Source organism: Momordica charantia (genome assembly GCF_013281855.1).
Source record: "Momordica charantia cultivar OHB3-1 chromosome 8 unlocalized genomic scaffold, Mcharantia_2.0 BLBB01000008.1, whole genome shotgun sequence".
NCBI lineage: Eukaryota > Viridiplantae > Streptophyta > Magnoliopsida > Cucurbitales > Cucurbitaceae > Momordica > Momordica charantia.
The window spans coordinates 13,827,934-13,840,717 of NW_028275166.1; the positions used below are offsets into that span (position 1 = coordinate 13,827,934).

At 36.8% G+C, this 12,784-nt stretch overlaps 1 protein-coding gene across 3 annotated transcripts; it reads left to right on the forward strand.

Moving 5' to 3' along the window:
• The first annotated feature begins 3,133 nt into the window (after positions 1-3,133).
• Positions 3,134-10,881, forward strand: LOC111005128 (cullin-3A). 3 transcript variants are annotated; one of them, XM_022276520.2, is made up of 3 exons: positions 3,134-3,283; positions 3,529-3,741; positions 8,739-10,881. In XM_022276520.2, the coding sequence occupies exons 2-3, from the start codon at positions 3,581-3,583 to the stop codon at positions 10,777-10,779; spliced, it is 2,202 nt and encodes a 733-aa protein (XP_022132212.1). In that variant the 5' UTR covers positions 3,134-3,283; positions 3,529-3,580; the 3' UTR covers positions 10,780-10,881. The 3 variants fall into 3 exon arrangements, with proteins under 3 accessions (XP_022132212.1, XP_022132213.1, XP_087983572.1); XM_022276521.2 differs by having other exon boundaries at positions 3,238-3,380; XM_088127446.1 differs by lacking the exon at positions 3,134-3,283 and having other exon boundaries at positions 3,299-3,741.
• Positions 10,882-12,784: the final 1,903 nt, after the last annotated feature.

Genomic DNA, 12,784 nt, shown 5'->3' on the forward strand with positions numbered 1-12,784 from the left:
CTTTTTTGGTAAAGAGATCCTTCACAAGAAGAAAAGTGGGGTAAAACTCAACTGATGCTTTATTATCATGACAAAGTTTGGATATACTTACTAATTTATGAGAATAAGAGGTTTATGAAGAACTTCAGATAAATTAATAGGAAATTTAGACCTGGACAAAAAGGAAGTTGAACCAATATGAGTTATTGGAATAGACATATCATTTTCCATGTTCACTTGCTCACCACCATTGTAGGAGACTAGGTCGTTGGAGAGAGAATTTAAATTTGGGTTAAGTGGTGGGTGGCTCCAGAATCCATATACCATACCAAGCATCATCTAGAATGCGGAGGGAGGGAAAGAGGGGTTGGGATGAGACTACAAGAGAAAGTATGGGTACATGATGAAAATTAGTTATGGCATTAGGTGCATTGGCAAACATGGCTTATGGTAAAGGGAGTGAGGTAGATGAAGATGGGATTAGGGCTGATTTGTATTGTAGGTTCCCACTATGATAATAAATGAGGATCGAGTGTCCAAATTTTCCACATATTTGACATTGAACACGACTTTGGGAAGATGATGGAGGACGATTGGTACCTCTATTTTGGGGTGTAAAGTTCGGTTTTCCAAGAAATCCAGGTTGGGAATAGTGGTTCTGGCGGCCACGAGAAGTGGTTGGAGGAGGGAATTGAGAGGTTCGCCATGTCGAAGAAGATTGCTGTAGTTGCATACCTACAAGATTAGCTTAAACAATATTTAGATGGTCAACTGAATTTTGTCTTTCGATCCGATACTCATAGGTCAAAAGAAGAGCGCGGACATCTTCGATTGTAGGGAGCTCGACTCAGTGCTGAATAGAAGTGACACAGGTGTTGTATTAAGGTCCAAGGCCATTCAAAATGTAAGATATATGGTCCTTTAAGGACACCGTCTCACCAATGGATGAAAGTTTGTCCACCACCTCTTTTATTTTTGCCAAATATTATGGAATGGATATGCCATACTTTTAATGGCCCGAATTTGAGCTTTGAGACTGAGAACACGAGTAGAAGAGGTAGATTCGTAAGAATGGAGCAGTGATTCCCATATATCTCGAGCGGTAGAGAAAGAAATGATTTCTCCCATTTTTCCTTCTGTAAGAGAAGAGAAAAGCCAGATCATAACGGTTTGATTAAATTTTTATCAAACATAAAACTCTGAGTTGGGTTGACAGTGAATATTATCCAGAAATTTAGGAGGGGGAATGGTATCATTGATGAAACCTTCAAGGTCATATGCATAAATGAAGTTAAGCACAACTGATTCTTCCATAGAAGATAGTTAGAATATGTGAGTTTAAAGGAGAGGGATTGAGCAATGTCAGGGAACATTTGTGGGATAAATTGGACAACTGATTGTGGAACATAGGCAGGTGGTTAATTGATAGAGGCCGAACTGTGGGCGGGTAGAGGAGAAAGCAGAAAGCCAAAGGAGATGGAGGGAAGGTGGGGAGCGGCTGTTGAAGACCATTAGGTGGAGGGGTGAAAGGGGGTCGAAGGGGAGAGTGAGGGTTTGGAATACTATTTGTTGGTGGTGGGTTAACAAGTGAGGGTTGACATTAAAGGTATTTGGTTTAGAGGTGGATTTGTTGAAGACCTAAGGCCCGAAGAGGAGGGGGGAGAAGGGGCTGCACCATCTTCTAGGATCAATAGTCTCTAATACCATAAAAGGGTTTGAACCCTAAAAGTTGAAAGGAAGAAAATGAGATACTTCTATTCTCAATCTTCTAGACAAATCAAAAGGGATGAGGCTACATTATATAAGCAACCTCTGTTTACAAAAACTACGTGGCTGCAAGTTATAAGGGTTATCACAACCAAAGAGAGAATAAACAATAATATAAAAGAAAATAACAATTACAAACTAATAACTCTTACCAGCATGTTTAACACCTTGAGACTTTTCTGTAACCCTAGTAAGCCTCGCTTTGAATAGAGAAAATATGTGTATTTATAAAAGAGTCGTTCCTTAACCTAAATGATTTTATTAATTTATTTTCAAATTTATTTCATTTCTTATCTATTTATTCAAAATTTTATATCTACAAGAGAGATAAAAAGATATTAAACTAACTCAAAAGAAATGTAATACTAACAAAATTATGGAGTAAATTAATAGTATGATTCAAACCAACAAACATGATTAAATGAGACTCCTCTATATTTATAAAACAATGACTAACGCGCTTACTTGTGGCAAGAACGATGAAAACTCACTTATCACATTATCCACGAAAATATGAAATGCTAGAATGATGAGATGCTCACATACTACACAACATGCTCCTCGCTCTGAGCGAATTCTCCCAACACATGCTATGAACAAGATCAACCCCACTACCACGTACAATCTAAATTCCTTACTCTTTTAAAATATCTTTATTGTCAAGTTACCAAGAAAGAGTTCCTTTGGACGAGTAAGAAACCTATGTATTTCCACGGAGAAATAGAATGCTAACTACATTAGAACCCAGAGATATGCCAATGTGAAGATTGGAAAAATGATGTCAAGCAAGGGAACTAGCTCAATGGTTTAAAACACCACTACGAAGGCATGAAGTTAAAGTTCCATTACGCAATGTTCTATTCTTGTTTTTACCAACAATATTTTGTCTAATGGAGCCACCATAAGAGTTATACCTGAAATAGTTTTTATATTTATGAGATTCGATTTCTCAAATTATTTTGACATTTTTCGAAATCTTCTTCGACAATTTTCCATTTTAATCTAAAGAAATAAACAAGCCAAAACAACATGAGATGTCAAATGATAGCTACAAATATAATTAAGAGTCTTTAAGATAAAATATAAAGATAAATTTAGATAAATTTAGATTTTCAATTGAAAATTATTATATTTAATCATTCGGTTTCCAAAGTTTAAAGTTTAGAATTTTAATTGATTTAACCTTTCAGTTCCGAGGTATAAATTATTTTTTTTTTCGAAACTTTGTAGAGTGGATCGAAGTTTAAAATATGAGAAACTTTTTAAAGATAGACATGTGAAAGCGAGCATCAGCATTAACATATATTTCCAACAAAAAAAAATGGTGACCTACGATATATTGTATAAAAATAACTAAATGGAAATAAATTCTAACAAAATTGGTAGTTTAACCAAACTAATATTGTGGAAAAAGAAAAAAAATAATAATAATAATTGACGGATCTGATCCATCCGCCCGAAGCTTGGGCAGCCATCTCAGTTAAATTGGAGGAAAAAGAGAACCAGGTGGAGAAGAAAAGGATAATTTCAATTAAAAGTAAGAATTTTTTCTTCTATTCTTCTGTGTTTTTTCTCGAATTATTGGTTTCATAACCAAAAACCATCCGGGTTCTTCTTAAATCCTCCAGATAAAGGTTTCCCTGTTCTTCCCCTCGTCAAATTTCTCATTTCTGTCAATAATTAATTCCCCCCTTTTCCCAAATCTTCTCCAAATCATCGTCTTGTTGCTTTACTTGCTGCTCCATCGCTGAAAATTGATCCGTCTCTGTTTTCAAAACCTAGGGTTTCGTCCAATCAAGATTAAGGGTTTCTTGGGATCCGATCTTCGCAAGCCATGAGCGCGCAGAAGAAGAGGAATTTCCAGATAGAGGCCTTTAAACACCGGGTCGTGGTGGATCCGAAATATGCCGAGAAGACGTGGAAGATTTTGGAACATGCAATTCATGAGATATACAATCATAACGCCAGCGGGCTCAGCTTCGAAGAGCTTTACAGGTTGCTTCTGCTCCTTTTTCGTCTCACTGGTATACTACGCCATGTTGTTTTATTTTATCTTCACTGCAACTTTTGGATGGATGGAGCTAAAGGGTGCAACAAGCACCATGAGTTTTGTATTTGAGTAGTGATTCTCAGATTACTTCTCTGTTGCACCTCTATGTAGTGGTTGAGTGCTTTTTGCATCTTGCTTTTTGGAGTAGGGCGTAACAATTATTTGCTATTCAACCTTGTGTATTCGTTCGGGATGATCTTCTATGGATCTGCTATTCACGAGGATGTTATCAAGCTAAATGACACCAAACTAATTGGGGAGAAGTTGAATAACTTGGTTCATAAACCTCATGAAAAGTTCTTGGAGTATTAGTTGACCCAAATGGCATAATAAGTCATGTGTGCAATCCTTGTTGTTTTCTATAATCCTTCTTTTACCTTTCATCTTTCTCTAATCCTTTTCTCTATAAGCCATTCATAAGATAAATATAGTCCTTTCATCCACAATTTCATCTTTCTTTCATCCCTTTTGATTGATGATTTTCATTGCGTAGGGTAATTAGAAAAATTAGTGCAACCACGTAGTTGCTCAAGTCTATTTTAAAGTTTGTATTGTAATTTGGTATTTGACAATTATCTTGTTTAGTGCTATCGTGTACTTAATATTCATCCTTCACATTTCATCTTTCTGTGGTGTGAGTAGTAATGGGACAAGACTAGGTTTGTTATGACCTTTTCTAGTAGGTCTTGAACTTGTTGATGGGGATTTGATGTCCATGTGGATTTAGGTAATATTTAGGTAGAGCTAGGTTTGGTAAGGTAGATCCAAATATATAAGCCATGTGATTTGAGTATTACTCATCGGGGCTAGTGTGAAATCCATTAGATCAACAAATATATGATCAACCAATTGTCCTTTCCCAGTACTTCAAGTTGTTCTCCACACACTTGATTAACAGGCTTTCCTTTAACTAGTATAGCCCATAAAAGAACTTATCATGATCATCTAGGAACGTTCTCAAGTACAACTAGGAATAGGTGGCATGGTTTCTATGACTCTCCGAAATCTGCTTTAGCCTTAGGGACGCACAGTAGAACATATTTCCCCCAACATGAGAACTCTATAGTATTATCTCTTCCTTAATGAGTGGCTTGTACATGATATTGCTGAGCTCAGCCCAATAAGATGTGTGATTAACATTTATTTCCAGCTTGCTACAATTAAAGAAATACTATTGAGAAATAGTGCGCAGTTAAGTAATCAATGCTTCACATCCCTATTTGATTTATTAAACTTTGTATTGGTGTGGGTGTGCATTTGCTAGATGAGAAGGTTGAACAAAATTTGGGAGATGGAACCTTTTTTCTACTTTCTCTGTCTACAATATTACTATGTACCAGCCCATTTCTAGTGCATCTTGTACTAAAGGTAGAATATTGTAGATCATGGGCCTCAATTTTATGGGTAAATTGTATGCATTGAATGAGACAAGTTAATTGATCACCATTGTCAACCTCAATCTATTCATGTTCTCTCGCCTTTAGGCTACTACTACTATGGGTCTCTCTCTCCTTATAAAGACTTTGGGCATAAGCTATTCGGTGCTTTTGCTGATTAGCATTTATGGGCGACATTGAACACCACATCAAAACCAGTTTCTAACACTTGATCAAGCATTGGAATTTACTTGTTTCTTTCTTGTTATTGGAAGGTCAGTGACATGCCTTGCATATGGGAAGTTTGAATCATTGGCTACCCTTAGCTTGCTTGAGCCATTTGGTGTAGCTAGAATATTATCATAGTTATGCAGTGTTGTAGTTTCTTTACTTCCGTTCCTCCACATACATAGAATCTGTACTCAAAAGATTGCTCATGGAGCAAAATATACTAAATAGGATGCACCAAACCAAGTGCTTTCTTCCTTCTCAAACCCCTCCTAATCAGTACTCAAGACTTGCTCCAGGAATAGTCATAATGAACTGAAAGCACTCTGGTACCTTTGCAATCAAATAATTTTGTTTCTTATCTGGGAAATTGAATTTTAGATTGGTTAACCTTCTCTATTAATCTTTCTAGATTTCAGAGTCTTCCGAGCACTCTCTGCCAAACATTACCAGGTGGTTCTTCTTGTTGAAGATACAAACATCCATGTTGTTTTGTCATGGTAGCTAGTGTTTGCTTGTTTATTGTGGTCCTGTTGAGGATTGGATACTGCCGTCTCCAAGGTAGTGACTTGCTTTGATAATTCTCCCACCAAGGCATTCTTGTTGCATTTTCATGCAGCTTCTCTCAAGTCACCTTCAGCACTTGAAATACATCATCCTTGAGTGCAAGTTTACCTAGTCCTGCCATGTTTGGGCCTTGGATTGATGGAGCTCTTATACCAAGTATATGCAATGAAACTAGATTTTCTATTGCTTGTGATCTGTTATCCTCTTTAGATTAAACAGATTAATACCACTGTTACGGCTTGTGAGGCATCAAGGTTTGGTTGCAATAGTTATTAAATTATGATCTTCAATCTGGCTACAAATTACAATTTGTAGCTAGCATACCTACTTGCAGAATTTACCATCAAGCCGTTACTATTTTCCCCTACTTTCATGGTCCATCTTGAACGTCTACATATTTTGGTTCTGATTTTGAAAGTGTGCACTTTTGTTCTTTTTTTGTGTTTTTTATTTTTAGTTTATTTTATTTTTTAAAGAAAGTGTATGGCTGCAAGCTACAAAATTTAATTCCTTCAACTTCCTATTTCTAAGCTTGTGACTATTTTCTTTTTAAGACATTGTTTGCTAGTGCTTCATTTTTGCATACATGATATTTTGTTTTTTATGTTCAATTTAGTGTAAAATTGATACCGGCAATCATATTGATGTGTAGCCTTCCGAGAATTGTCTTTCAAATTCTTTTGTAATTGTGCAATATTGAGAGGACCAAAGTTAATCTCTCGTGTAAAATGCCAATGGAGGTAACAAATCTCTTGGAAAGAGAAGTTCAGAAACTTTCTTTGGACCAGAATAGGTACAGAAGAAGGGAGCCACCTTACAAGTGGGAAACTTCTCTCTTGAATCAAAGAGGAAGGTGGTCTGTCTTGGCAACTTGAAGAAGTGGAACATTGCTTTTGTAGCTAAGTGGAGTTGAGATTTCTTTTGGGCAAGGTGAGGACTTATTATGGAGTTTAATAGTGGATAGCAAATATGAGGTTGCCAGTAGAGGATGGGATTCACAAAGAAAGCATCAGTAAAAGCCTTTGGAACTTCATAAACAATTGCAGTCGGCCTAAGGAAAGCATCTTAATTTCAAGGTTGGAGACAGAGGCAAAGTGAGATTTTGGGAAGACAAATGGGTGGGGGAAAACCCTCTTAAGGAGAGATTCTCCAAAATTTACCAGGTGGCAGATTAAAAATTGTTTAAATTCAGAGTCTGTTGGAAGGAAGAGAACAAAAGTTGGTGCCTAAATGTTAGAAGAGCCTTGAATGATTGAGAACTGACGACTCGTTGCACACTTGCACTGCAACTTTATTCTTGCTTGGAGGATTTCCATCTTTTCTCTCGAGATTCCATAACCTGGAAAGGACATCATTTGGCAATCTTTTCAACTAACTCAAATTTTCATCCATATTATCATAGAGACAAAAAGTTCCAAGCTGCCCTCCCAATGCTGCTGTTCGAAGCAATCTAAAGTTAAAAAGCTCTTAAAAAGGGCAAATTTTTTGTCCAGAATTTGGCTCTTGAAGGCATGAATACAGCTGATAATCTCCAGAAAAGAAATCCCTCATGTTTATCTCCACCCTATCATATGCAGCCTCTGTGAAAAAGCAGAGGAAAATGGTCGTCATCTGTATTCTAACTGTGAGAATTGCCAGAAGATATGGGGCTGAATTTTAAATGACTTCAACCTTGGTGTTTCCACAGTAAAATAAAAGAATGTTTACTTCAGCTTTGTGGCAGTCTCTTTTCAAGTCGGAAAGCTCATTCTATTTGGTGGATAGGAGTAAAGAATAGCCTTTGGTCGATATGATGAGAAAAGTTCCAGAATTTTTATGAAAAGGGAAATTGAGAGGAAATATGGAAGTTACCGCACTTTAACACCTGAACATGGTGTACTCGTTCCACCCTCTTTTGTAAATATGATTCTTTTGTTTTTAGCAATAATTGAATAGCTTTTTTGTGAACTCCTTTGGTTTTCTTTTGTACTTTAATTTTATCGATGAAAAGAAGGTGGTGCCTTCATGCTATTCACTCCTGATGCCTTATCACCTCTATATGCATGTAGGATAACTGCGCGGATTACTTGTGATAATTATCATCACACCTATAGATTTTGTAATCAGATCCATTCCAATTTTAGCATGTAAACTTTGACCAAATCTTTTGTATTTTTGGCTTGAGGTGATATTGAGTTTGTCTAGCGGTGTTGTAATTGGAAGGAGGATGAACTTTTCTTTGTGCATAATTAAATTAAATTAGTGTGTTTTTGTTTAACTTGTGCTTTGTGCATGTTATATAATATTTGGTTAAAATGCCAAGTGAAGATGATTTTGAATGGACAACAGTACAGTACTCAGAAGAAAAAAATTCTAATTGCCATTATGTGGATCTGTTTTTTCATATTCTCCATGACCTCCGTCTCTCTCTCTCTATTTTTAGTGGACATTGGATTATTATTTAATGAAATGCATCAGCTTCATAGTTTTTCGCTCAAAATCAAGTTATTTTGCATGTGGATTGTGCAGTAAGTAGCTTCAACAAATGAGAAAAAGTAAACACAATTTGTTGTGGAAGCTGCACTACCAGCCAGTTTTTGACTTTTTTACAGGGGTTTAACTACTTTGTTGTAGAAGTCTTCAACTTTTTTTTTTAAACTTGAAGTATTTTACTGCTCTAGTAGGAACCCTGTTGCTTTTATTGCTTTTGAGCCTTTTTCAGTGTTTTTCCTGTTCGTGTAAAAAATGTTTTTCTTTTCTTCTCCTGATGATCAAGCATCTTATACATTTAGGAACGCGTACAATATGGTGCTGCACAAATTTGGTGAAAAACTTTACTCTGGACTTGTGACCACAATGACATTTCATCTGAAAGAAATATCCAAAGCAATTGAAGCAGCTCAAGGAGAACTTTTTTTAGTAGAATTGAACAGGAAATGGGCAGACCACAACAAGGCTTTGCAAATGATCCGAGACATATTGATGTACATGGATAGAACTTTCATCCCAAGCACTCGTAAAACTCCAGTTCATGAGCTTGGTTTGAATCTATGGAGGGATGTTGTCATCCACTCGAGCAAAACCCAGACCAGGCTTCGAGATACTCTTCTTGAACTTGTGCATATGGAAAGGAGTGGTGAAGTAATAAACAGGGGTTTAATGAGGAACATTATAAAGATGCTTATGGATTTAGGTTCCTCTGTTTACCAAGAAGACTTTGAAAAGCATTTTCTTGATGTCTCTGCAGACTTTTACCGTCTCGAGTCTCAGCAATTTATTGAGTCTTGTGACTGTGGTGATTACCTGAAGAAGGCAGAGAGACGTTTGAATGAAGAAATAGAAAGAGTGTCCCACTACTTAGATGCTAGAAGTGAACCCAAGATAACCAGTGTGGTGGAAAAAGAGATGATAGAAAGTCACATGCAAAGATTAGTCCATATGGAAAACTCAGGCTTAGTAAATATGTTTGTTGATGATAAATATGAAGATTTGGGCAGAATGTATAACTTGTTTCGTCGTGTACCGAGTGGACTCTCCATAGTAAGAGATGTCATGACATCTTACATTCGTGATACGGGTAAGCAGCTGGTGACTGACCCAGATAGGTTAAAAGATCCTGTGGATTATGTGCAGCGACTCCTTGATTTGAAGGATAAATACGACAAGGTTATCAGCTTGGCATTCACCAATGACAAGACGTTCCAAAATGCTTTGAATTCCTCATTTGAATATTTTATCAACCTGAATGCTCGATCTCCAGAATTTATCTCTTTGTTTGTGGACGACAAGCTTCGTAGAGGATTGAGAGGGGTTAGTGAGGAGGATATAGAAATTGTGCTAGACAAGGTTATGATGCTTTTCCGTTACCTTCAAGAGAAAGATGTATTTGAGAAATATTACAAGCAACATTTAGCCAAGAGACTTCTGTCAGGGAAAACTGTCTCTGACGATGCTGAAAGAAGTTTGATTGTTAAGCTCAAAACAGAGTGTGGGTACCAATTTACCTCTAAATTGGAGGGTATGTTCACTGATATGAAGACATCTCAGGATACGATGCAGGGTTTCTATGCAAGATATGGTGCTGAGTTAGGAGAGGGTCCCACGCTAGTTGTGCAGGTCCTCACTACAGGGTCGTGGCCAACTCAGGCTAGTACAACCTGCAACCTTCCTTCAGAAATTCTTGGGATATGCGAGAAATTTAGAAACTACTACCTCGGGACACATACTGGGCGGAGATTGTCTTGGCAAACAAATATGGGGACAGCCGATCTGAAAGCTACCTTTGGGAAGGGCCAGAAGCATGAGTTGAATGTTTCCACGTACCAGATGTGTGTGCTAATGCTGTTCAACAACACTGATCGGTTGAATTATAGAGACATCGAGCAGGCCACAGAGATTCCGACTGTAGACTTGAAAAGATGTCTACAGTCATTGGCCTGTGTGAAAGGAAGGAATGTCCTCCGGAAGGAGCCAATGAGCAAGGACATTGCTGAAGATGATGCATTTTTCTTCAACGACAAGTTCACCAGCAAGTTGTACAAGGTGAAAATTGGTACCGTGGTTGCACAAAGGGAGTCAGAACCAGAAAACCAGGAAACGCGACAGAGGGTAGAGGAAGACCGGAAACCACAAATCGAGGCAGCGATTGTGAGAATAATGAAGGCGAGGCGGGTATTGGATCACAATAACATCGTCACTGAAGTCACAAAGCAGCTGCAGTCAAGGTTCCTCCCCAACCCCGTTGTGATTAAAAAACGAATTGAATCTCTTATTGAGAGGGAGTTTTTGGAGAGGGACAAAGAAGATAGAAAATTGTACCGTTATCTTGCGTGAAGAACCTGTGATTGCCCTGGCTAAAATGTGTCCAAAACTTTATACTACGGGCTCATTGTTATAACTTTCTTGAGTTGAAATATTTACCATTGAATTGCTGCAGGCTTGGTTGGTTACACTCTATTATTGTCCTGCTCTCTTTCGCTTGATCTTATGGCCTCTTTTTGCTGCTTCTGGTTCACTAGGAAATGAAATCCCCCTTTTGTTTGCAGTAAGTGAAAAGTTAGTTTGTTTCTGAAGAAGGCCATATTCCACACTGCTGCTCTCAAATGCTCAAATGTACATTGTGTTTTCTTGTATTCTTAAATGCTCTATATGTAGCTGATCATGAACTTGATGATTACATTTTGCCATTTGGTTTCAACTTTTGGTGCAACCTCTATGATTTAAAAGATGATTGAGCAATCTGTTATTCGCAGGTTATGTTTGGGAGTGCATGAGAATGTTTTTGACATAGGCAACTACACTTTTGTCCTCGCCAAAACTACTTCCATTCACCGTATTGTGTTTTTGGGAGTAAATATACTTATATTCTTCCATTGTATTCATGATTATTGAAATTTGAAGGAAAAAAAAAATCAATTTTTACTTTCAAACTTGGTGTGGTAGATTAGTTCTCTCAAAATTTAATTTCAAGTTGGGTTTTAGGCTTAATTTGTCCAATTGAATTTTAAACATCGATGAGCATTGTAAATTTAAATCAATGCATAGGACTAAACCCTAGAAAATCTCAGTGCATCTTATGGAGTTTACCTTTTTAGTACAATGAGTGGAAGTGGAGTTCGAGTACACTAGTTGCTGATACATGCTTTATCCAATTGAGCCAAACTCAATTTATGAGTGATTAATTCAGGTTCAAATTTTGAGTTACCTATCAATTTACCAATTAACTATCAATTTACCAATTAATACTTTCAAAAATTTAGGTTACATTGTTCGATGAGAAATTCAAAGAAGAGATAGCTCAAATTTATGAACTCGTGTTGTATTTATGTTTGTAGTGTTACAATATCTCTTGTATAATCCTCTGATTAATTCTCTCGGATGTGAGCTTTAAATCAAGGACTTGTGAACTTGTTCTTGAATAAATGAGTTTAATGCCTTTAGCTTCTTGTTTGTTGAATGATCTTTGAAGTCTTCGGTTTTTAGCTTGTTGAAGATCTTTAGCTTGTTATGGAGTTCTTTGGCTTGTAGCTTGATGGAGTTCTTCAGCTTGTAACTTGATAAAGTAAGACTTGCTTGGCAAAATTTGCAGCTCGATGAAGTTCGTAGTTTGATGAAATCTTCAAGTCTTGTTGTTTGAGAAGAGTTATTCAGTCGGTTCCTTGGCGAAGAGAGGGTTTAGTATCCTTGAACTCTCGTAATCTTTAGGTCTTCAAGTCTTGTTCGACGATTGTGAATGCTCTGAGGGCCATGAATCTCCAATTCTTCTGGCTTCTTCTGAAACTCTCGAATAAGAGGTGACCCCTCTACTTATAGAGTTTTTTTGGTGATCTTATATGAGTCATGGGCTTAATGGGTCATGGGCTTTGAGCCCAATCCCTTTATGAGTTTGATCCAATTAGTTGATTCCATCAAACAACCATAAGAGAGACACATGACATAATTTTGTTATTTCTCCGTCAACCATTGTCCCTTTTCAAGATTTATGCACGTATGTGTGTGATTTCGAAAAAGTAATATGTGACATTTGACCAAAATATGAAGTATGGTTCATAATTTTGATTTAATATACATATCAATTTTGGCACCAAATTTTGATTTTTTTTTGTCATCTTTTCTTTGTGTCAAATAATCAAAATAATGATTAAGTTTTGGTTGTCTACCAAATAATCAATTTTAGCCAATAACTTTAATTTCTGTATTTGGCCAAACTTCTATCATAATTTGAATGAATTTTGAGTATAAAATTTTAATAAGGGATGACATTTATAATTTAAATATGTCATCCTTATTTAACTTCCGCTCTCTCATTTGGAGAATTTTATATTTCAAATAAGGATTC

Coding starts and splice junctions, on each gene's coding strand:
- LOC111005128 (XM_022276520.2), top strand. CDS start 3,581: ATGAGCGCGCAGAAGAAGAGGAATTTCCAGATAGAGGCCTTTAAACAC. Junction 3,742..8,738: donor AGCTTCGAAGAGCTTTACAG/GTTGCTTCTGCT, acceptor TTATACATTTAG/GAACGCGTACAATATGGTGC.